General features: G+C 37.9%; 1 protein-coding gene across 1 annotated transcript; it reads right to left on the reverse strand.

Moving 5' to 3' along the window:
• Window positions 1-24,868: 24,868 nt before the first annotated feature.
• On the reverse strand, window positions 24,869-25,945 carry sst7 (somatostatin family member 7). Its single transcript, XM_053483190.1, has 2 exons — window positions 25,713-25,945; window positions 24,869-25,318 (listed from the first exon to the last, which is right to left on the reverse strand). The coding sequence occupies exons 1-2, from the start codon at window positions 25,812-25,814 to the stop codon at window positions 25,103-25,105; spliced, it is 318 nt and encodes a 105-aa protein (XP_053339165.1). The 5' UTR covers window positions 25,815-25,945; the 3' UTR covers window positions 24,869-25,102.

Here is a 25,945-nt window from a genome sequence, read left to right on the forward strand (position 1 = left end):
AAACAGGAGCGGTGCAAGAATTGAGCCTTGTGGGACTCCGCATGTCATGGACGTCCACTTGGACTTGTGCTCTCCTATACTCACATAATAACCTCTCCCTTCTAAGTATGACCTGAACCATTTGAGTACCATGCCAGAAAGCCCAACCCAGTTTTCCAGTCTTTCTATTAGTATGTTATGATCAACAGTGTCAAACGCAGCGCTAAGATCTAGCAGTACCAACACTGATATTTTGCCAGAATCAGAATTTAAACGAATATCATTTATTATCTTTAGGAGCGCTGTCTCTGTACTGTGATGCGCTCGGAAACCAGATTGAAAACTGTCTAGGTATTCATTTGAGTTTAAATGGTTGTTCACCTGATGAAAGACAACCTTTTCAATAATCTTACCTATAAAAGGAAGATTTGATATTGGTCTGTAGTTATTTAATACGGAGTTATCAAGATTATTCTTTTTTAAAAGTGGCTTAACAACTGCGGTTTTCAGAGAGTTTGGAAAAGTCCCAGAGAGAAGTGAAGTGTTCACCACTTCTAATAAATCTGTTTCCAAACAGTTTAACACACTTTTGAGAAAAAATGTAGGAAGTGTGTCAAGGTCGCAGGTTGACGATTTGAGGTGCTGCACTGTTCCTTTCAAGATTTTGCTATCAATTGCTTGAAAGACAGACATAGTAACTGTTTTGTGAGGTTGTGTTTGAGTTTTTCTGATCTCTGCACAACTTGATGTGTTAATAGCCCTCCTAATATTACTGATTTTCTCAGAGAAAAAGAAAGCAAACTCATTGCATTTGCTGTCAGAGAGCATTTCAATAGGAATCTGACTTGGTGGGTTTGTCAGTCTCTCAACAGTAGCAAAAAGAGTGCGTGTGTTGTTTATGTTGCTGTTTATAATGTTTGAAAAATAGGTCTGTCTAGCTTTGGCTAGTTCCACACTGAAAACACGAAGGCTGTCTTTATAGATGCTATAGTGGATTTCAAGTTTTGTCTTCCGCCACATCCGCTCAGCTTTTCGACATTGTCTTTTCATATTCTGAACTGCTGTTGATTTTCTCCATGGTGATTTCTGTCTGCCCGCCTTTCGGACCTTTTCTGGAGCAATATCGTCAATAACATTCCTAACTTTTGAGTTAAAGGAATCAAGGAGAAGATCAACAGAGTCTGCAGAAATGCTTGGTGTTAAAGATATAGCCTTCATAAATAGTGCACTTGTGTTCTCATTAATGCATCTTTTTCTGATAGATACAGATCTAGATTCGGTGGTAACAGAGATCAATATATCAAAGAAAATACAGAAATGATCAGATAGTGCTACGTCCTTTATAATAATGGATGAGATATTTAGACCCTTACTGATGAGTAAGTCTAGAGTGTGTCCACGATTATGTGTGGGCCCATGCACATGCTGAATCAGATCAAAAGTGTTTAAAACACTTATCATTTCTTTTGTAATATTGATTTCTACATTATCAATGTGAAAATTAAAGTCCCCTGCTATGGCAAAACAGTCAAACTCTGAGGAAATCATTGATAGCAGTTCTGTAAACTCTTCAATAAAGTCTGGAGAATATTTTGGAGGTCTGTAAATAATGATAAACAGAATGCGTGGGGCACCTTTCAGCAATATACCTAGATATTCAAAAGATAAATACTGACCAAATGACATTTGCTTGCATTGATAGACATCTTTAAATAGAGCAGCTACACCTCCGCCTCTCCTAGCAGTTAGTCGGTATAAATAATTCTGAACAATCATATTAGATCTTTCACAATGCAGTCATACACAAAGGTAATGCATATCCACGATAATTTGACAGCCATCATGTACAGTAGTATATTTACTCAACGAGCATAAGACAGCACAGACATACCGTATACAGTATGTGCGTCACTCCCTGTATAGTGATGATGCACACAAGCTGTGCCTGGTGTAAAATAAAAAAGCACCATGGAGAGATCACGTCTGGTGTAAAAATTGCCACACTTTTGTCAAAAACCATGTGTAAATGCTTGGCTGAATAAGAAGACTCATGTAATGCATACCAGGCTTATTTCTAGGTCAACGTCCAACTTTCACATTCACTGAACTGGTCATGAGGAGGAAATATTACCTCTTATTACCTCGTATTCTCAAGAGGAAAGGAGCTAGATCCAGTATAATAAGTACATTATTTGATCAGCTTAGTCATAGCATGATTATTTTAGATTAGATTCTAAACCTAGAAAAATCAATTATTTCATTTATTTCAGTCTAATTTCATTCAGTTATGACATTTTGGATCAAGCCGCTGGAATCAAGGTATGCAAACATCAATATCTAAAAAATTAATTAATAAAAAAAATAAAAATGAAAAATCAATATCCAGGTAAGGTAAGAATTACCACAGAACACAATGCCATGATCCTTGATGATAATAACCATGAAAAAGTAGAACATATTCACACACAGTTGTAAATTATACAGTGCCGTGAGCCATGTAACCTTTTCACCAGAGCTAATCGGTTAAAATCTTTAGCTTGTGTCACCCTCATTAAAGCTATTAATTAAACAATAAGATGACAGAACTCTGTTCTTCAAACACAATATAACAGAAAAAAACTATTCAACGTGAGAGCAGTAATTACATCAATAACATTATTTTCGTAAGCCAACTTTACAAAGATGTCATGACAGAGATAAGTGTAAGAAGCTTCTGTTGTCAGGTAGATCGTCATACATTTAGTGTTACTGTAAAACAATTTGGAACATACAAGTGGGCCAGCAACATTATCAGGGACTCCTGACTTTACCTTCACTCATCACTTTACCTCTACTTTGTCATTTTAATTGTTTACTTGTATCACAGTGTACCAGGAAACGGTTGTTAAACCGTATTACGGGTTCTTTACACTGTAAATTTAAAATTCTATTCTAATTTTTTTTGTTTTGTTTTGTTTCTTATTTGTATTTACCTCTTACTTTATTTTTATTGTTTACTGCCTTTCTACCTCGAGGCGAAAACAAAATAAGAATTTTATTGTGCTTAGGTATATATAACAGCAAAAATCTTGAGTCTTGAAAAGACAATGAGCATGCCCTTGGCCAAGCTGTGGACCTGCCTCACCTCCTTCGGTCATGGAGATGATGGGCTCTCCCACTTTCGCCACCGGTAACGATCCTCAACATGAAGAATGGTCATCCATGGCACACTGACAGAGTTCTTAGCAGACTTTTACATGATGTTTCTTCTGCTCCTTAGTCAGCAGCTTGGGATGAACTTGGCAGCAACACGACGCATGTTCATATCAGACGAGGATTACCTGGACTGTTCCGTATGACACACCAACATGTTGTGGATTGTTCTCCAACAAACATCATGCACAAGTTGCAGAATGGTTTATAACAGCTACCGCACAAGGCTTTTTCAGTAATTTCCCAGAGTTATCAACTATTCCTGGGTCACTATCTGATCGTGGAACTGAATGCTTAGAGTCAACCATCTGTGTCTAGTCTGGATAATGTACCTTGACTTGATGACTTGTGCTTGATATCGCCCTAATACAACTAGAAGCTTAAAACAGACAACTTTAAAACTAGAACATACTGTAAATGGCACCAAGTATTTCAAGCTGCATGGAGGAGCATCTCTTAGTGCTGCCAGATCAAAGTATCTTTCCACCTGTAATGAAGATAACTAAATAAGTTATTTATTCTTAATTATAATTGTTTTATTTATATACTTCTATTATTATTTAATATTGCAAAATTAATAAGGAATAAGACCTTCAACAGAAATATGCACTCTAATTATTTGTAGATTGTGAATTCATAAATTTGACTTGTAAAATGTATATAGCATATAAAGATCAGACAAAAAATGACTTCAAAGTACTAACATTTATTATCAAGTTGTCAATATAACCATATCAAATAATTGTTTAGAAACAAATTTTACTTATTTTCTCATCAAAGTCAGCGATTTGCATAATAGATCTTGTACCTACTGTACATGCTTTCTATACAGATATTGCCAGACATAATGGACTCAGCACTGACTATGTACCTACATGTTTTATTAAACCCAAGATTAAGAAACCGGACCTTTACCCAATCAACCCTTGTATCTACAAGTTATAGAACAGCTATTATGTTTATAAATTCATAAAATAGAAATATCATTAATAAACTATATCAGAATTTATGTACAGTATGCTTCATCTAGGTAAAATACTATAAATATTTATGGTATTATGCTGATGACACACAGTTAAATGTTTCAGAAAATTCAGATGAAAGACACTAGAGTTTAATAAAACTGAGGAATGTATTGTATTACAGTATATGAGAAAAGGACATTAGACACTAGATTCATATGAACGTCCTTCTGCTTAATTAAAAGACAGAAATCCTGGCTCTAGGACCACCTGCAGCTATACGCTGTCTCATCACAATAACTTTGGATGACTTTTCTGTTTCATCATGTGCAGCAGTAAAAGACCTGGATGTCAATATTAATTCCAGTGTAGATAATACTACAAGTACAGCCTTTTTTTTTCATCTAAGAAATATTGCCAAGATAAAAAAAAAAATATGTCACTACATGATGCCGGAAGACTAATTGATGCTTTTGTTACTGTGAATAGACAACTGTGATGCCTTACTGTCTAGATGTTCTACTAGGTCTATAAGCTCTGCAGCAGCCAGAGTCCTTACTAGAATCAGAAGAAATAAGCACATCACCCCTATCTTATTTACACTGCCTTGGCTCACAATAAAATTTTACATTAATTTTTAAATATTACTATTGAACCATGAAGCACTGAATGGTTTTGTGCAACAGGACTTTATTAAATTGTTATAATTGTTAGTGTTTTATCACCATGCTTATTTTAATTAAACAATGCAGGCTATTTGTTGGTACTTTGTATAATAGTCTATAAAAGGCAGAACTCTTTTCTTATGAATAACCACTAATATGAAATAGCCTTCCAATGAATGTTTGAGACTCCTGATTAATTTTTCTTTGTTTGTTGAAACAAGCCATTCGTTATATAATTATTTCTCGGGTGAAGGAGAAGAACTGGGAACTCATGGGTTTTATGGTGAACTGCTATGTTTGGATGCTGTCTTTTCCTCTCATCAGTTCACTCAGGTTTATTGATGGTATATACCTTGAGGTGCACTCATGTTATTCCTCCTGTATAGTGTCCCATCATATTAAATCAGTGGTAAAATCTAGCTGTTGAGGCTCGGGAAAATTGGTCTTCCTTCAATATTTTGACCAAGTTTTATAGAGAGCATCCTAAATGGATACATAACTCTCTGGTCTGAACTCAATGCTCAACATAGGAACACACTTCTCAGAATTACCACTGACTACAATCACCCTGCACTGGTAACACATTGAGCATTCTAGCCACAACATTTAGGCTAAAAAAAAGTTTATACCTGCAAAACATAAGTTCATACACTCCTGCCTCCACTTTCTCCCACACACTGGTCACTGCTCAGTTGGCTCAAGGACACTCGTCGTCTTTTTGTTTACATGTTGCTGTTACTTTTGGGCATGTTGCAGTACTTCCAAGAACACTAATTACACTTAAATAATTATTGCAACTAAGGCCTAAGGATTAAATCCTGGTCCTGTGCAATATATTGGAGAACTAATCATAGTATTGTGTTTTTTGTATTTTTCCACACCTACTGCTCCTAACTTACTTGTAATTTTAAAATTGTAGATGATACTCTGACGTGCTGCTTATCTCTTTATACTTTTTACTATGTTTGAAGCAACGTGCTCAGACACTGCATACAGCCACTAATTATTTTACCACCTGTCACTGCAAATATTTCATTGTTTATAATGGCTTTTTTAGAAACGCCAGTTCCCAGCAATTATACTACAGTACACCCCTTTACTGTACTGTATTATTGTTACAATAAATTGTGTACATTATATAAATTTTTTACTGTTAGATTCAAATCAGCTTCAAACTTTGATTAACCATTGTTTGAATAAAACATCATCAAGTCATATCTCCATATCAGCATTCTAAGCCCTGAATGCTTTATCCAAGTCTTGAGTGTGATGACTTTTGTTAAACTTTTCCTTCTTCTGCAATCACAACCAATCTATTACAGGTTCAAAGGCTCTGTAAACCTGGACTAATTTCATGCTTTTGCTTCACAAGTGGTCCAGCTGTGATCTAGATGCTTAGAGTCCATGTCTGACAGGTCACCTCAGTGTTTACACATGGTGCTCAATTGCAGGGTCTCTCATCCCAAGTCCATTTCCAATAATTGAACCAGAGAGAAAGAGAGAGAGAGAGAGAGAGAGAGAGAGAGAGAGAATGAAAGAGGCACAGCACTGTTTAATGAGCTACTGCTTCAACTCCAACATCCTCTCTGCTTGTTAGTTTCCCAGTCTCTGTTTCAGGGTTATAAAGAAAAGTTTGCTTACTAAAAAAGCTAAAAGTCTATGTTTATTTGTTTATGTGTATTACAATGGAACATGCATTGTATGCTGCATACAGAGTTGCGGCATCAGTATTTAATTGAGCTTTGGAACTGATATTAACATAAGAAGGTGCAATGGCTAAAATACTTTCAATTAATGAGTCCAAAGGAGACAAGTTTATTATACAATTGAACATGATGAAGTAGTTTTATGAATGGTGTGAAGTACAAACATTGATAAACCTTTAGCTTAAATATTTCTGATTGAATTTGCTTTTACTTAAACACTTTAATCATCAATAATCAGATGAGCCAATCAGACTAAAATACTTTTTACATGTGTAAAGTGCATCTAAAAAAATATTACAATATACAGTATTAAAAAATTCTTTTTTTTTCAAAAAGGAAATCTTTATGTTCTTGCTTAATGACATTTAAAGTCTTTTTTTTTGTTGTTTATTTGTTTTAATTTTGATTATTATGGCTTACATTAAAAAAAATCCAATATCTCAATATATTAGAAAACTTCCTAAGATCAATGAAAAATGTTTTTACCATACAGAAATGTCCAACTTTTAAAAGGTATGATTATTTATAGAATCAGTAGCTAATTTGGGCTCCTTTAGCATGAGCTACTGCATCAATATGGCATTGCATCAGCCTGTGGCACAGCTAAGCTGTTATTTACATTTACATTTAGGCATTTGGCAGACGCTCTTATCCAGAGCGACTTACATTTTTTTCTAATTACACATCTGAGCAGTTGAGGGTTAAGGGCCTTGCTCAAGGGCCCAACAGGGGCAACTTGGTGGTTGTGGGGTTTGAACCTGGGATCTTCAGAACCGTAGTCCAATGCCTTAACCACTGAGCTACCCCTGCCCAGCTACCACTGAGCTACCCCTGCCCCTACCCCTGTTATTAAAGACCAGGTTGCTTTAATAGCAGCCTTAATCTCATTTGTATTGTTGAGTTGGATGTTTCTTATCTTTCTCTTGATAATTCATTAATAAAATTTGTCACTGGGCCTCCGACTGGCGCAGTGGTAAAGTGCTCGCCTTATCATCCAGAGATCGCAAGTTTGATTCCCGGGTGATGCTGTAACCTCTCGCAGACGGAGGCTGATTGGCCGAGCTCTTTCAGAGGGGAGGGATGAGCGGTACTTAGTGCTCCCACATTAATCACGGCTCTACAGTCAATTATGGGCGCCTGTGAGCTCGCGCAAGCAGAAGGAGCAGATAGCGCTGTGCGTGTGTGAGCAGTTGGAAAAGATGCGGTTGTCTGCCATGGTTTCTGAGGAAACATGTAATAGTCTTTGGCCCTCCAGACTGAGTGGTAGTTGGAGCCCTAATGAAGGAGCCCCCTAGTGATAGGGAGGAATCGGACATGACTAAATTAGAAAGAAAATCAGGGAAAAATTTCCACCCCCCCAAAAAAAGTTTATTACTGCGCCTCAACCTATTGTCGCTGCCTACTTAGGCGGCCCTCCCTCTGCAGGTGTGTGAAGGGAAGGGGTTGCCAGGTCGGGTTATCTGGCGATAATCAATGTTAATGGACTGACTAGTTTAGTTTAGTCCAAGGTCCGGAAACAAAGAAAAGAGTCGTGCAGTGGAACATCAGTGAGTGGCATGCAAGCAGGCAATGTTACATGCCCCAGCGACTTTAAAGGAGAAACCGGAATCCCATCCTTTTGATCCCCACGATGAGGACAGCACGAGAAAGAACTGCTTAAGCTCCCACGGATCCTTTACTCCCACTTCACCACCCTGCCGAAGAGGAAAAGATCGCCAGGAGGATCGCGTTAGGGCCCTGATCCCAGTCGGGAAAGCCGACAGATGTCAAAGAAAGGACTCCCAGCTTTCTCTGAGCGCGGCCAAAGCTGGGAGTCCTTCCTTCCTGGCTCTTGTCAGCAGAAGAGGTCATCATCTTTTGAGCGTGCAGGAGCGATTCCTCTGCATGATCCAGTGTGCCACTCTGCCCGCTGCCACCTTTGGGTGGACCAACACTAGCAGATGGCATGGCATCCCAAATTATTAATTCTACAACGGACTTTCTGGAGTTTACCTTCCATGTGGAGCGTGTCGATGATCTTCTGGACAACTGTCAAGTCAGCGGTCTTCGAGAGTGTTAAAGAGAGTTGACGAAAGCAGGACCCGCTCCCCTCTTCCTGCCTCGTCCCTCTTTGCGTTCATTACTTTGGTGTGGTTGATTTCCCTGTTTTTCTCTGTGTTGAATTTCTTTATTGTGATCCATAATGCCCCATTCCAGACTCAAGCGTTTTTGAAGTCTATGACGATATACTGTAGTATAACTCTCTCTGATGCTGAAAGTGCTTCTTGCAGTAGATGCGCAGGTTAACGATCTACTTAATGGTGCTTCAAAACGCAAAAAAAAAACAACTGCAATTTTCAAACCTAATTCCAGTTTCCTCCCACAGTCCAAAGACATGCAGAGTCTAAATAGTAAATCCAAACTGCTTGTAGTATGTGACTGTGTTTGCTTGTGTGCCCTAAACCCTGCTTAGTGCTCTAGTGGGATAGTCTCCAGGCTTCTCATGACCCTATACAGGATAAGCAATATAAAGAACAAGAGAGAGTAAATTAGTACCTTAGTAGTTATTACATTGGTGCATTGGTGCATACGTTAGTACATTAAAAAATACTAGGACTCAGCTTTGGTGTCCCCTGACATAAAGGAGGACAGAATTTAATACCCATCCTTTTAGAAGAAAAACTTTCCATCATTTTGTTGACACTTAAGCACTTCAGCAGGGTCTTATATTGGGTATTAATTAAAATAACATATAACTAATAACTAATCAGATTATTGGTGTCTTTTTAGTTACTTTGTAGTGATTGAAAGTGTGCATATACAGTAAATGTGCATTTAATTTAACAGCTAATTGTTCCTTAATTATTAAACTTTAATCTGTACCTTTAGAATATATTTTTTCCTTTTGTTTCCTAATTTCAAATTTAAGAAATGTATTGACAAAAGTGCCACCAATATTTTTCACTTATGAGAAATCAGAATGCCTGGGTTTCATAAATTTTACTTAATTTTTAAATATTTGTTTCAATTTTATCTCACAATTTGTCAAACAGTTTTCGTTTAAACTGTGCCTTCTTATTATGGAGCTTCGTGCTATACACAAAAAAAGTGTATTGATTTTTTATAAACAATATTTTATGTTTGAAGACAATGGAGAGTATAAAGGTGCACAAGGTAGACAGTACACAAGGGAAGAAGGTGGAAGGGTTTGTGACATTGTGTGAACTTTCCTATACATCTGTGCCTCTGGAAAACAATCCCCTCATTGCAACGTGGTACAGTAATACCTCCAATAGCCTGACAAATGTTCAGACAAATAGACATACAAATGGCTCATGTCCACTGGAACACTTTAGTCTAACTGGGAAATGCCTGCCTCCTGATCTCTCTATGAGTTACATGTTAATGACTGGTTCTTTTGATGTAAGTGACAGAGGGTGCCTGGCCAAAAGCCTAAATATGCTCTCTTTGGTGATAATAAAGGCGTCACAGTGGTGTAGTGGTTAGCACTGTCACCTTGCACCTCCAGGTTCTGGCTTCAATTCCTGTCTCTGTGCGCATGAAGTTTGCCTGTTCTTCTCGTGCTTGGTGAGTTTTCTCCGGGTACTCCGGTTTCCTCCCACAGTCCTAAGACATGCAGATTAGGCTAATTGGCGTTTCCAAATTGCTTAACTGTGTCTGCTCCAGGGTTGCAGTATCCAAGCTGACCCTGTGCTCTGGCCCCCGTTTCCTAACTGGGATATGCAAAGAAATAATTTCACTGTTCTTTAAGGTCATGTGGTGAAGTTCCTAAAGTTTATGTTTTATAGTTTTTTTTTTATTTAAGCATTGTACTATTTACAGTATATGACCAAACATAAAGGTCGATTATTTATAATGTTATTATAATGTGTCAAGGTACTGATTAGCATGCTAATCCTTCAACCACAGTCCATCTGACATTAAAGTGTGCAATGAAAAAGAGCAAGGGGTTGTGCCTCAGATCTCACGAGCGAATTCCCGAAGCTTGCAATCATCTTGAGTCATACTGTATGTAGGAGTCATGATGTAATGGCACAGGAAGAGCCAGTCCTGTGTCCTCTTTATAGCCTGATCGTAAGGACACTTTCCCTCCTCCTGATGTGGCTCCCGCCACGCAGGGCTGAGTCTCTATGGTTACACGCATCCCGCACCCCTTCTTCATGTCCATGACATCTAATTTTCTCCTGGATTGGCTCAGTGATGAGAGTGGAGCAGGATAATGATATACTTTTACCCTGTGCTGACTAGCAAAACAATCATGGCACAACAGAGCAGGCATCATTAGCAACCACATGAGTATCTATTACACAAGAACTGGTCACCTGGTCCCCTCAGCATAATCGTCTTAAACACTGTTTATACTGCAGGGATACAGATGGATTCTTCACTTTGATAACGTAGCTCTGATGAACGGCAAAGGTGCAATGTGGCGTGTTTCCGATTTGTGAAGAGAAATGATAACGCTGAGGTCTCCAGGGGACAGCCCACAAATTGACTTTTCTTTTACAATTCTAAACACATGTAGATGCTCAAAATACAGTAAATATCAGAAGTGCATATACTCATAAGTTATAACGCTGTGTGGAATGTTTCATCACAGCTGGATCTCATTTTTTGGAGATTAGTATCTGTTCAGATTAATCAGATTTTTTGTTTAGCCACACTGTGACCTATGAATCATTTGAGCATTAAAATCATGTTAGGGTATAAACCAGTAAGAAAGTAAAGTGCACATGGTGACAGAAGATCAGGCCAGTGATGCTGGTGATGCAGACTGGTGAGTGGTTTAAACAGACGAATGGGAAACTGAGGTTGCTGCTGAGGTTGTTACTTAAGCAACCAATTTTTTCATTGTATCTGCCAGGAATATAAAAACTTGATGTGCTTACAGTAGCTTTGGTTTCACATGATGTATTTGTTTGTTTGTTTATATATCTTGATATCCATTAAATGGTCTGATGTTGGATATAATTTGCTGGGATTTGCAGTTTGATGTTCTGTAAGCGCTCTACAACACCAAACTGCAAAAAAAAAAAAAAAAAAAACATTCAGCTTTTGATGATCTACCTCCTCATTTCTCACATAATGACTGTGAAAGTTAGAAAGGTATGATTATATTTTTCCTATTTGTTTTCTGTATGTTGGGTAAAAAAAAAAATTACATATTGAAATCTGTTGTGGTTTTTCTGCGAATTTGTTAAAGGCATTGAGATTAAAAACCTGGGTCTGAGTCTGGGTGTAATTTTTCCACAGGACACACTCTCAATATAACAAATAAAGAAGAATATGTGAAAATTCTTAACTCTTCAGGTGGCACAGTGGTGGTGTACTTTGCACTGACAGCCTTCCTCCAGAGTCCAGAGTTGAACTCATGCCATGGGCCCATGTGCGTGGAGTTTGCATGTATATATATTTACATTTAGGCATTTGGCAGACGCTCTTATCCAGAGCGACTTACATTTTTATCTCATTACACATCTGAGCAGTTGAGGGTTAAGGGCCTTGCTCAAGGGCCCAACAGTGGCAACTTGTGGTCGTGGGGTTTGAACCTGGGATCTTCCGTAGTCCAATGGCTTAACCACTGAGCTACCCCTCGCCCAAATATATATCAACTCTTCTGGAGTTTTTTGGCTTTCAACAAGGTTTAGGAGTGTGTTTATGGGAATTTTTGACCATTCTCCCAGAGGTGCATTTGTGAGGTCAGAGAGTGATGTTGGACGGCTTGGCCCGCAGTTTAATTCATCCCAAAAGTGTTCTACTGTTTATGAGGTTTATGTCTTGATGGACAGTGCTTTGTCCACTGATGCACAGTTATGTTGGATCAGGAATTGGCCATCCCCATGTATATGTATACAGTGAGGCTTGTATTTAGTCAGCCACCAATTGTGCAAGTTCTCCCACTTAAAAAGATGAGAGAGGCCTGTAGTTTTTATCATGCTATAAAAATATCTTAACTATGAGAGACATAATAAGAATAAAAAAATCCAGAAAATCGAATTGTAGGATTTTTAAATTATTTATTTGCCAATTATGGTGGAAAAGTATTTGGTCAATAACAAAATTTCATCTCAGTCCTTTGTTATATACAGTACACTTTGTTGGCAATGACAGGGGTCAAATGTTTTCTGTTAGCCTTCACAAGGTTTTCACACACTGTTGCTGGTATTTTGGCCGATTCCTCCATGCAGATCTTCTCTAGTGATGCAGTTATGTTTTGGAGCTGTCGCTGGGCAATATGGACTTAACACACTGTATAAATGCAGATCAATTCCTGCTTTCTGTTTTACCCAAAGGAGGATGGGTTCCCTGTTGAGTCTGGTTCCTCTCAAGGTTTCTTCCTTTTACCATCTCAGGGAGTTTTTTCTTGCCACTGTCGCCCGCTGCTTGCTCACCAGGGACAAACTCCCCGAAGATTTTCAGTGGGGTTGAGATCTGGAGACTGGCTAGGCCACTCCAGGACCTTGAAATGCTTCTTACGAAGCCACTCCTTCGTTGCCCAGGCGGTGTGTTTGGGATCATTGTCATGCTAAAAACCCAGCCATGTGTTATCTTCAATGCCCTTGCTGATGGGGTTCAATGCCCTTGCTGATGAGGTTTTTTACTCAAAATCTCACGATACATGGCCCCATTCATTCTTTCCTTTACACGGATCAGTCGTTCTGGTCCCTTTGCAATAAAAAACAGCCCCAAAGCATGGTGTTTCCACCCCCATGCTTCACAGTAGGTATGGTGTTCTTTGGATGCAACTTAGCATTCTTTTATTTCCAAAAATGAAGTTCTATTTTGGTTTCATCTGACCATATGACATTCTTCCAATCCTCTTCTGGATCATCCAAATGCTCTCTAGCAAACTTCAGATGGGCCTGGACATGTTGTTCTGGCTTAAGCAGGGGGACACGTCTGGCACTGCAGGATTTGAGTCCCTGGCGGTGCAGTGTGTTACTGATGGTAGCCTTTGTTACTTTCATCCCAGCTTTCTGCAGGTCATTCACTAGGTCCCCCTGTGTGGTTCTGGGATTTTTGCTCACAGTTCTTATGATCTTTTTGACCCCACGGGGTGAGATCTTGCGTGGGGCCCCAGATCGAGGGAGATTATCAGTGGTCTTGTATGTCTTCAGTTTTCTAATACTGTAATTGCTCCTACAGTTGATTTCTTTACACCAAGCTGCTTACCTACTGCAGATTGAGTCTTCTCAGTCTGGTGCAGGTCTACAATTTCGTTTCTGGTGTCCTTTGACAACTCTTTGGTCTTGCCCATAGTGGAGTTTGGAGTGTGACTGTTTGAGGTTGTGGACAGGTGTCTTTTATACTGATAAAAGATGGCAATAATAGAGGTAACGACTGGAGGACAGAGGAGCCTCTTAAAGAAGAAGTTACAGGTCTGTGAGAGCCAGAAATCTTGCTTGTTTGTAGGTGACATAATGCTTCTTTTATTGAGGAATTTACCAATAAATTCATTAAAAATCCTACAATGTGATTTTCTGGATTTTTTTTTTCTTATTTTGTCCCTTATAGTTGAGGTATACCTATGATGTAAATTACAGGCCTCTCTCATCTTTTTAAGAGGGAAAACTTGCATAATTGGTGGCTGACTAAATACTTTTTTGCCCAACTGTATATACTTTTGATTACTTGAAAATAAATTTCTTTATTTTTGTTTTGTGATTTATTTTCTACATTGTACAACAATTGGGGATTTCAAAACTATGAAATAAGACATCTGGATTTAGGTAATTAAACCCTAATCAAGCACCATGATGAAACTGACTCTCAGGAAGACCTTCCCAGAAAAGCAAGACTATATTTATGTCTGCTGCAGAGGAGAAGTTCTGTTAGAGTTACCAGCCTCAGGGATCACCAATTATTAACACCTTGGATAAGAGCAGTTGTGAAGGCATTACAGAACAGAAGTAGCAGATACATCTCAACAGTAACTGTTCAAAGGAGATTATTGCATATTTTGGATGCCTTCAGCATTGCTTCACAATGTAGAAAGAAATAACAATCAGAAACGACCATGGAGTTAGAAAGTGACCCCAAACTTTTGAGCAGAAGTGTATATAAAAACAAAAGTTGAGGCAATGTTCATTGCCATACTGGTTATGGTGCATGTAGAACAGAACTTCCTGAAATATTTTCATTTTCATGTAATATTCATAGCAATAATTTTAGGTTATGTATAGCATGCTTGAGTTGCTGCAAATCCTAAAGCCATCATAACATTGACTTTCCACTCAGAGCATCCCATCGACTGTAATTGCTCGCTTAGATGAAAAGCAGTCATTTTCATTTTATCATGGCTTATACTCTTACATATTAGCCAAAGCATGCAGAAAAACTGTTAACACATGGTGCTTAGTGATGGGCAAGGACGACTTTTACACAATGACTCAGATATATCAAATATATGGATTTGCTCTTGTTAATTTATTTTCTGTTTCACTTCATGTGCCATCTAATCATCCTTTGAATGTTTGTCCAATATGTCTGACTATCTTCAAATGTCACCACTGAACCGAATTAGCTATGACTATGATGAATAGTGTGACTGTTGGCAAACTCATATATAATGAGTTGAAAACATCTTCCAACATCTTACAGCAGGGTTTTTCATGTATCTGTGGATCTATACGCAATAATCCATATTAGAAATGTTTCCATAGTTAAATAATAGTCCGCTCTTGCCAGAGGATAAACAAAAGACGGAAAAAAATAAAGAGATGCTTTTGGGGATATTTGTATGTGAGCATTTTCATAGGGAGCGATATCACATTAGAATGTGTAGTAGTTCAAAGGGTTACAGCTGTTATCATTGAAACCATGAAACCATTTAGTGAGCGCTCATGCCCTGTATTTTGGAGCAGAGCCATTGTGGATGAGGACATACCCATCAGGATAAAAAAAATAAATGTTTCACCATAGGATTAAAGGAACATGATGTCTTTCGATGCATGCCATGGATCTGTGGATTTATATGCAATATATTCTGTAAGCAAGGTCAGCCCTTGTCAGAGAATAATTTAAAACAAACAAACAAAAAAATAAGTCTATCAAAAGCACGGAGGTCAGTTCATTGAATTCATATTTTACCCCAGGTGTCTCGGAGCACTTTATATTTGACTGTATAAAACAGAACAAAACAAATGCCCAGTTTTTTAAAAAGCAAAATAAATAAATAAATGCAACCATGTGTCATTTTCCATCACCTTCCATTTGCCCGATACGAGGTAATTTCCTCTCACTTACACAGTTGCACAGAACACAAGCATCATAATAAATGAGTCGCCCCTGGTGGTGCCCTGACTTTTCACACGTTTTCTTCATGGAAACGGTCTCAAAAATGAGGTGTGAAATTTGCTGCCACAAATTACCCCAGGCCAAAATATGAGAGCATTTGGCATTTACTCATCTAGAAGTGCACAGTGTGTGTGTGATCCAAAAAGGAGACGACACAGCCTGACAGGTGAGCAGCTGCTCAAGCAGAGTTCTCATTATGTCTGACACTATTTTAAGGTGGATTAAAACCCCAATTATTCTCGCTTCAGACAAGACTGCACCGAACAAGGTGCTGAGTAACAGCTTCATACAACAGGGCTCTGCTATAGTCTTTAAATTCAACTATGTGGGTTTTATACATAGAGTACTTTGTAAGTAATGCAATACACAAATCTGAATACTATTGTATAGGTCCCCTTCATGCCACTAAAACAGCTCCTACCAGGAGATCCTTCTAAGTTGCAAGGTAGGGCCTCCATTGTTTGGACTTGTTTGACCAGCACATCCCACAGACACTCCCCCAAATTAAGAGCTTGACCAGGAGCCTCTGAGTGGAGCAGTGGTAAAGTGCTATCATCCAGAGATTGCGAGTTTGATTCCCAGGTGATCCTGTAGCCTCCTACATCTGGGGGCTTGGAGAGAGCTGATTGGCCGAGCTCTCTCAGAGGGGAGGGATGGGAGGCACTCTCTCATTCACTGCGGCTCCAAGCCAATCATAAGCAAGCAGAAGTCACGGATAGCGATGACCTCCAACGGTGCATGAATGAGCAATTCTAAAAGATGTGATTGGTTGTTTTCACGTGGCACGGAGGAAACATGTGATTAGTCTTGGCCCTCCCTGCCTGTTCATACTGTAGTAGCCTTAATGGGGGCGTAAATCATGGCCGGAATTGGACACGCCCAAATTAGGAAGAAAATTAAGGGGAAAAAAATTAAGATCTGGAGCATGTGTAGAGGCATTGGATTACTGATTAGAAGGTCTCAGGTTCAAACCCCACCACCACCAAGTTGCCGCTGTTGAGGAAGGCCCTTAACCCTGACCTGTTCAGATGTATAATGAGATATAAATGTAAGACGCTCTGGATAAGGGCGTCTGTCATATGCTGTAAATGGAATATTTTGAGGCATCATGCATCTTAAACCATTCTTGAAGAATTTATGCGATAGGGCACGTTATCCTGCTGATAGAGGCCACTGTCATTAAGGGATACTGTTTCCATGAAGGGGTGTACAGTACTTGCTCTACAATACTGCTTAGGTAGGTGATACATGTCACAGTAACATCCAGATGGATGCCACGACCCAAGGTTTGCCAGGAGAACATTGCCAAGAGCATCACAGTCTCCACTCTTGTTTTTTTTTTCCTTAGAGCATCTAGATGCCATCTCTTCTCCAGGTAAGCAACATGCCCTCTATGTACATCAGTGAGAACTGGGTACCCATGACCATGTCATGACCTGTTCACATAATGAGATGCCACATATGATCACATAATGAGGCCCTTTTAAATGTCATCAGATCTTTTGCTTATTTTCCCTTGTCAACACATCAACTTCAGGAACTGACGGTTCACTTGCTGCTTAATATATCCTACTGTATGCATTATTTACTGTACTTCACCACTATATTCAGTCCATATTTGAGATTTAAATACACTCCTGCTCATTAAAGAGTTTTTTTTTATATGCAGTGGACTAAATCATTTAAATAAAAATCAAAACAATTTTATATTTTTATAAATTCTAAATCATTCCTGATAAAGCTATACACATACTGCGATACACATCTTAACCAATTTCATAAGAGAGCTTCACCCAGGGGGTTAGGGTTAGGGTTAGGTTTGTTAAGTGCAAAAGTAGATTGATGAATGGATGGATGGATGGATGGATGGTGTAGAGGAAGGGATTTTCATCTATTTTTGTGTTTTACATGAGGAGGTGTGTAATGAGAATATTACTGGGTTTTTAGCCCTGTCCGAATCAGTCATGTCAGTATCATGTTACACATCGCCATAGAAACTACAGCCTTTAAAAAAAACTATAAGAGCCAAATGATTTCCTTTCGGTTATTGATGTTAAGGTTGGCGTTAGATTTAGGTCCAGCATTAATTAGCTGCATCAGTGGAAGGTCCATACAAGGATATGATGAGTAACAAGTCAATGTGACAAATGTTGGGTCAAAGTGACAAATGTTGGGTCAAAGTGACAAACTTTAATGTTGTAAAAGGCAACTTTTGATTGGACCTCTGATTTTATAATCTTATGAAATTTGTAGGTCACCAGTATTCATCACACTCTCTCCATGTAAAAAAAAAAAAAAAAAAAAAAACCCGCCAGCAGATATTAGCATGCTTCCACATCAAAGCTTGATGATCCAGTCGCGCGCAGAACCTTTGATGTTTTTTTTTTTCAGCATTTTTTTTTTTTGCATCTTTTGCATAGGGCACTTGTAGCACTTACATTTTGCATAGCACCTTCAGATAAAAAAATGTGCTGAAAATGTTTATTTTAATCAATTCTGTAATCTGTCAGATTACTCAATGAGATCAGGCAGTATTGCTAAAAAAACAAGTTTCATCACTATTGAGATCTTTTCCTCTTTTGATGAGTATTTTATTATCCCTTTTTCACTTTTAAACAGTGACAGATCAAATTGCTTTTACGTTACGGATGTTAGAATACAGACAACTAAAAAAACAGTAGTGTAATAACAATGTACAACAGAACTGTTAACCACCATATGCAGCAGTAGATTATCAACCTATTTGCACACGTTGCATCCTTTATTTATGGACTAGATATAATTGCATAAAATTTTCATATACAGTAGATAGATAGATAGATAGATAGATAGATAGATAGATACAAGCAGATGTATTAGACCATACAGAAATAATTAGCATACAGTATTTGGTCATTTATTTGGTCCAGTTTGGGGGAGGGGGTGTCTTTAATTCAAGGGCTTTAACATAATTATTGCAATAACTATTTAATCCATTTACACAAAAGTTATTAGACATAATTAAAGAATATGATACCTGAGGGAATGCTGTTGTAAATTTAAAATTTCCTTAATAGCCTCCGAGTGGCGCAGTAGTAAAGCGCTCGCCCTATTATCCGGAGATCGCTGGTTCGATCCCCGGGTGATGCTGTACCTCTCACAGCCGGAGGCCTAGAGAGAGCTGATTGGCCGAGCTCTCTTAGAGGGAAGGGATGAGAGATACTTTGTGCTCCCACATTAATCACGGCTCTACAGCCAATCGGGGGCGTCTGTGAGCTCACGGCTAGCGCTTTCGCTCCGAGTGTGTTGCTCCGCCCCTAACGGTGCGTGAGCAAGCAGTTCGAAAAGATGCGGTCGGCTGACGTCCCGCGGTTTGAAGGAAACACGTGATAGTCTTCGGCCCTCCCGGCTGAATGGTAGTAGTAGCCTTAATGTGGGAGCCCCCTAGTGATGGGGAGGAATTGGCCACGACTAAATTAGGGAGAAAATCAGGAAAAAAGCAAAAATTAAAATAAGTTAATTTCCCTAATAAATTTGATGCCAGCCGACCGCATTTTTTCGAACTGCTTGCTCACGCACCGTTAGGGACGAAGTAACACGCTAGGAGGAAAGCGCTAGCTGCTCCTTCATGCTTTAATAATTCAGCCATCAGACTATGTACAATAAGACGTATTTCATAACTGTGACTGGATCACTTGCAGAAAGGAAGATGGACACCAGTGGTAGATGTGAGCCATTTTTTTTTTTTTTGTACTCATGAATTTAGCATTGCTTTACAGCACACACAGATGCACACACTGTAAAAAAAAAAATATTGTGCAAAATATTGCAGCGATTTTTACATTTTTTTTTAACATAAAAAACATTCTTTGGTTTCTATTTCCAGATGACAAATTGAACACTTTTCTGTTGAGCAGCTGTTACGTCCTGGTCTAGGGTCAGGCCGCAACAGAGAATAAAATAAATTAGGAAAAGGAAAGAAGATAAAGGGGAAATAAACGGGGGGGTGAGATCAACTGCAGTTTAATTCTATATACAAATATTTACACACGTGGTAATATCTTCAGGAGCCGACAATGCCAAAATAATAAGCCAAACCCACTAACTAGAGTCACAAAAGTCTACCTAACCTAACAACCAAAAACATACCAAAATACATCAACTTAGCTAACTCCCTAACTAGCATAACCAGGAGAAAAAGGGGTGAGAACAAAAAGGGCGTCGACTCCCTACTTACCACTATATACAGGATATTTACACAGTATACAAAGTTATGTACAAAGGGCAACACCAAAAATCGAGGTCGAAAAGGGCAGCAAAAGTCGATACACAGTAATTCCAATATAACAAGCAAAACACCATAACAAGTCAAACAGTTGTCTCTCGAGCAGCAGGCAGGATGGCGTTTAAATACTGCTGCACAAAGTGCTAGTCCAATGGCAACACAGGAGGCGGGAGTAAGGCACACAGGTTCAGGAAGTGCTTGTCCACACCACTGACGGATCCTCCAATCAGCACCACACTCCATGGTAGAAGCCAATTAAACCTGCTTCACAAACAGAGAGGGGGAAACACCAAAGAGAGCAGGCAACATAGAAAATAATATATATAATATATATATCATACGTCAGGGACGTAACAGGAGTGTTTGTTTCAAAGCTAGTCTATTTAATCTAGTTTAACAGTGAAAGTTTTAGTGTGTTTTGTTCTGCATTGAACTGGCTGATTAATTGCAGCAACTAAGTGGTGCAACACACAAACTGTTGCATCTGCAGCTGAAGATCATGAGTTTGAGTCCCAGCTAAGCAGATGTTTTGCCTATATGTTTTTGCCCTCTCACGTTGATCACGGGTGTAACGATGTGGGAATAATGCTCTGAACAAATTCGAGTTGGCCAAACGTTTGAGCTCGAAATCATTTAAATAGCTTTTCAACTTAAACACTAAGTTAGAGCAATGAATTTAATCTTAACTTGAGAAATGCATCACACTGCCCTAACATTTTGAGTTGCATTAAATCCTTCTAAACACTTCTCCACTCGCTCCCTCTGCCTGCTCTGGCTCGCTGTTAACATACAGACACTACTTAAAGATTCTTCTGCGTTCTTTTCACTCCCCTGTACCTCACTGCTTTAAAAAGCGGCGCTTGACCATGCCACTGCCACCAGCTCGTATCTCGCTGTCTGCAACCAGCTCGGCTTCTGATTTGCCATTCCTTCGTGACACAAACAACAAAACATGGTCTCAAAGGCAAGGAAACGCAAGTCACTGACTACTATTTCTCATAATAGTCAGCAGATGGCAAAATTTCTGCTTCAAATTTTACTTATCACTGTGGTTATGTAACGCAAGTAGAAATGTAGTTAAATAAAAGCACAGATTTTTGCTGTACTTTTGAATGGAGTAAAATTAAAAAGTATCCTCTAATAAAACTCAAATAAAGTACAGATATGTGAAATATGTACTTAAGTAGAGTAAGGACGCACATGTACTCAGGTGTCTCCCACCCCTGAAAAGAATCCGCAACTTCACATCTTATTCTTTACACGTGTATTGTGCTTGTTTTTTTAAAAGTTCTATATGATTAATGATTTATGTATATGATTTATTTATATCTTTATTCTAGGTGTACATTAAAGGTGTACTTGAGTATACTTATAAAATTTCAGGAAATAGCATGCTCAAGTGCACCATAAGGTGTTTCTCCCATGTCGCATATTAAATTCATATTTTATTTGTCACATACTGTACAATCATACACAGTACGATCTACCGTGAAATGCTTATACGCCCGCCCATGGCCTTAAAAATAAAAAAAACATAATCAATAAGAAATTAATTATGGAATAAAATATAGAAAAACTAGAAAATTGACCCAACTAGAAAATAAGAACAAAATATTTTTAAAAAATTTAAACGTAGCTATACAAATATAGAAACTTTAGTTGTAGATTTATACTATGAACAGTGAAAAAACTGAATTGAAATAGAATTTTAAAATAAATCGTCAGGGTGTGTGCAAATGTGCATGAATGTGCAGATGTGCAATGTCCATAAATGTCCATAAATGTGTAATGTGCAAAAATGGTTTAGTCCTGTGTGGTGTTCTTGTGGTTGGTTTAGTCATGTGTGTATGTATGTATGTATGTATGTATGTATGTATGTATGTATGTGTGTATAATTTTTCTTTGTTTTGCACTACAGGTGCACTATAGGTGCAATAATAATAATAATAATAATAATAATAATAATAATAATAATATTAAGATGCATACTTTATTTTCATAAGCCAAAGTAAGAAAGCTGTGATTGCCAGAAAATTGAACAGCAGGTCGAAGGGGTTGCAGACGGACTGGTTTATTATGTTCATGTGAGCAGATGTTTCAGGGTCATTAATTTAGTGAGTTTTGTCTAAACCGTTTACACCATGCTTGTATCTTACTCGAGAGTTCAGCGCGGTTTAGATTGTAATTGAGCATCAGTGATGCGGAGGTGATGGCATGAGAAATGACTTGAGGTCGCTGCTCAGTGAAAAAGTCAAGAACTGTTTTTGTGGGAGTAGAAAAAAGGAAAATAAGTCTGTGCTCTGATTCATCACACTGTTTTGTGAAGAAAAAAGTTTTCTAAACTTTTAAACATTATGCATGATTAGAGCAATTTTATGTGTATGTTCAACCCTTATACCTTATTCTACTTTAAAAATAAAAAGTAATCATAAACAAATAAATTAGTGCATAGTAGTTTTGGACAGATGTACAGTAATATATAGTATAATCAGAATTTCTGTTCCATAGATAGATAGATAGATAGATAGATAGATAGATAGATAGATAGATAGATAGATAGATAGATATGATGATTATATGATAGATATGATTATATGTTATATGACAATAAAAATGTGAAGCACTAACTGTAACCTTTAATTTAAAAGCTTTAACATAATTATTATAATAACCATTTAGGAATTACAAACTTCATCCATTTTCAATAGCTCAAAAGGAATTAGACATAATCAAAGAATATGATACCTAAGGGAATGCTGTTGTACTGAATATCAGCATGGCTGTGATGCGGTCACAGGTGCCGAAGATATCTTAAACATTGTTTATAAACTTTGTTTGATTAATCAGTTGGTTTTTTTTGCTCGTCCTTCACATGTCCTTCACGCGTCCACATGTCCTAGCAACCAACAGTACTGTAAGTGTAATTAAAAGGGGTAGTTTTAAGTTTTTATAGGTACTATGTAACCAAAAGATGTTACAAATAAACCAAGGAGGTGTTGGACACATGTGACATGGGATGAACCATATATGTACTCATATTAACTTAAACATCTTTTCTATTATATCATACTTTCAGCCTAATAGCACAAAATATGACTGTAAATGAATCCCTGCTTTATCGAGCTGTTATTATCCAAATGATTTTCCCTATAGATCCTGGTTCCTCTCTCTATGTCATTTAAGAGAGTTTTTTTTCCTTGTCGCCGTCACCCCTGGCTTGCTCATCAGGGACAAAATGTTTAATCAGGACTCTGTGCTGATGACTTTACCTCAGGGGATTTGTCATACTGGAGAAGGTTTAGGGAAATCATAATGCTATAGCAATCAGAGACATTCTAGACAATTATGTGTCTCCGATGTTGTGGCTAAAAGTTTGGGCTGAAAGATTTATGTTATAGTTACACGTAATCGGCTTTAGAATAACAGGGTTCGATCTGAAATACTGTTAATTGGAAATGTAGCGTGCAAGATTTCAGTGTACAGTGTACAATCCCTTGTTCCACACATGATATATATCATATCATATCATATCATATCATCTTCTTTACCGGTTTATCCTGTATTCAGGGCTGCGGGGACCTGGAGCCTACAGTATTATAGGAGACTTAGGGCAAGAGGCAGGGTATACCCTGAGTGTACCCTTGGGTGCCAATCCATCGATTGTGATGTATATATAAGTAAATAATAATATAGTCATAATTTTAGTCAAAGTATATTTAGTATCATAGGTTAATGTACATTTATATATAGTGATGTAATTTTTATAATAAATATATATATTAGTTATAGCCAGAAATATATTTGTATATAGTAGTAATAAATGTAATGGTTAACAAGGAGAAATGTACAGGTACCATCACTTTGCTGCATCATGTGTTCTACACTACATCACCAACAAAATTCTGAAAGATTTCTCGTTTGAATAATTTTTTTCTCTCGCAAAGTTTACCATCCAGAACGAAACTTCTCTAACATGCTGAGAATTCATGCTGATGAGTCATTTGCTAGCAGTGATTCAGGCAGTAATGTTATCGCCTCAGCTCAGCCTCTGGGTAAACACTTTGCATTTCACGCCGTTGCATAAGGAGAGTAATGGCATGAGACAGATTTGGGGGTGCCGAATTAATAAAGCCTGACTTACCTCTCTACTTTTATTTATATATTACATGCATTAATTAAAACTTATTTCATAGCTACAACAACGTATTGCATGCTGGTTCTTTCATTATGTACATAATGTACATTTGCTACAGTATATATTAATTTATATCATAAATTATAGCAAATATTTTATTCAAAATCAGATTTTGCCAAGATTTCAAGAAGTTGAGAGATAAAAAGGCATACTCATGTACATGAATGAGAATGTGTTTTTTAATTCTTATATCACCATCGTGAGTAAGAGATGTCGCCCTGTTGAAAAGATTTGTATAGGAAGATATGTATAAGGAAATAAAGACAGCAACAGCAACTCCTTTGTTTCCCTATCCGCTGATCACACACTTGTTATTTGTACAGGTCTGGAGCACTGATGCATGTCTTAGGGAAAAATAAAAAGGAAAAAGGAAGAGGAAATAATGTTTTTGAGCATTTAAAAAATCTAAATCTTTGGTAGGTGGTATAGCCAGTGATAGAGAAATGATCATTTCTTAAAATATTTATTACACCTTCACAATCAATCCACAAAAACACACCAAATATGTTTCATCATCCATTGGGATAAAATGATTTAATGCCATTTTTTCTTTTTTCTTCTTAGGATATTAACACTTTGAGATATTAAGAGATCCCTTCTCCGAAAGCTAATGTTATAACCATGCTTTATTGATTTGAGATGTTCAAAAACAGTACAGTACATAAATAGTAAATCAATAAATAGATAAATATAATAATCAATATCTTTTAACAATCTGGCTGCATCTGTAAAGTCCATTAAGACCCCTCTCTGGATGGTGCCGATGATGCGTACGGTGATGTTCTGCACAGTTCATGTAAGGTTTCGAGGAGGAGCAGAGAGCACTTGGATGGAACATAGGGTTAGCACGATGTGAACGTCTTCCAGAAGAAATTCTTACACGGGGCTTTGCGGTCTCTCTGAGGAAGCTGCGCTAGCCGGTTGTACACGGCTCGCTCTTCCAGGCGGGACTCGATGGGTTCTTCCTCTTCCAGAGGGACAGGATCTCTGTTGTAGCCGGCATTCAGGATACGGGTGATCAGAGCGATGAGCAGCTCTTTTTGCTCCTTAGTTAGTTCCTGCGGAGGAGAACAGAGCCGGTCAGTGGCTGGGAAATGTGTGCAAAAAAATCTAATGATGATTAGAAAGAACTAATCAATAGTTAAGAGACTGAATTGGAAAGAAAATAAGTTGTAATTTCAAATGGTTTTAAAAGACACTTAATTTCACCCAGCAGGTGATTTTGATATATATATATATATATATATATATATATATATATATATATATATATATATATATATATATTCCTGATTCTTAAATCTCTTAGCAATTTAGGTCTAGAAAAAATGATTTTTTTCTGATAAATTTGTTATAAGTAACATAATATAACATGAATTATTATTATTATTATTATTATTATTATTATTATTACTAAGTTCTTTTTTTAAGCCAGCAGGTGTTTGCACTCACCATGGGTTGTGTGGAACTCCTTTCCTCCAGTGGAAGCACAGCCGCTGCTCTCACACTGTACAGCACCAGCAGCAGAGACACTAAGCTGGCTAAAAGCTGCATGCTGACACGACAACTCAGGGAGCGGAGAGGAAGAAAAAAAAATCGAGAAAGATGCTGAAACAGAGTTCACGAATGCCAAACTAGTGTTCAGGCTGAATCAAAGTCGGTGCGAGTCAAAAGATGCTGCTGTC

The sequence above is a fragment of the Clarias gariepinus genome, chromosome 22 (genome assembly GCF_024256425.1).
Source record: "Clarias gariepinus isolate MV-2021 ecotype Netherlands chromosome 22, CGAR_prim_01v2, whole genome shotgun sequence".
NCBI classification, from domain to species: domain Eukaryota; kingdom Metazoa; phylum Chordata; class Actinopteri; order Siluriformes; family Clariidae; genus Clarias; species Clarias gariepinus.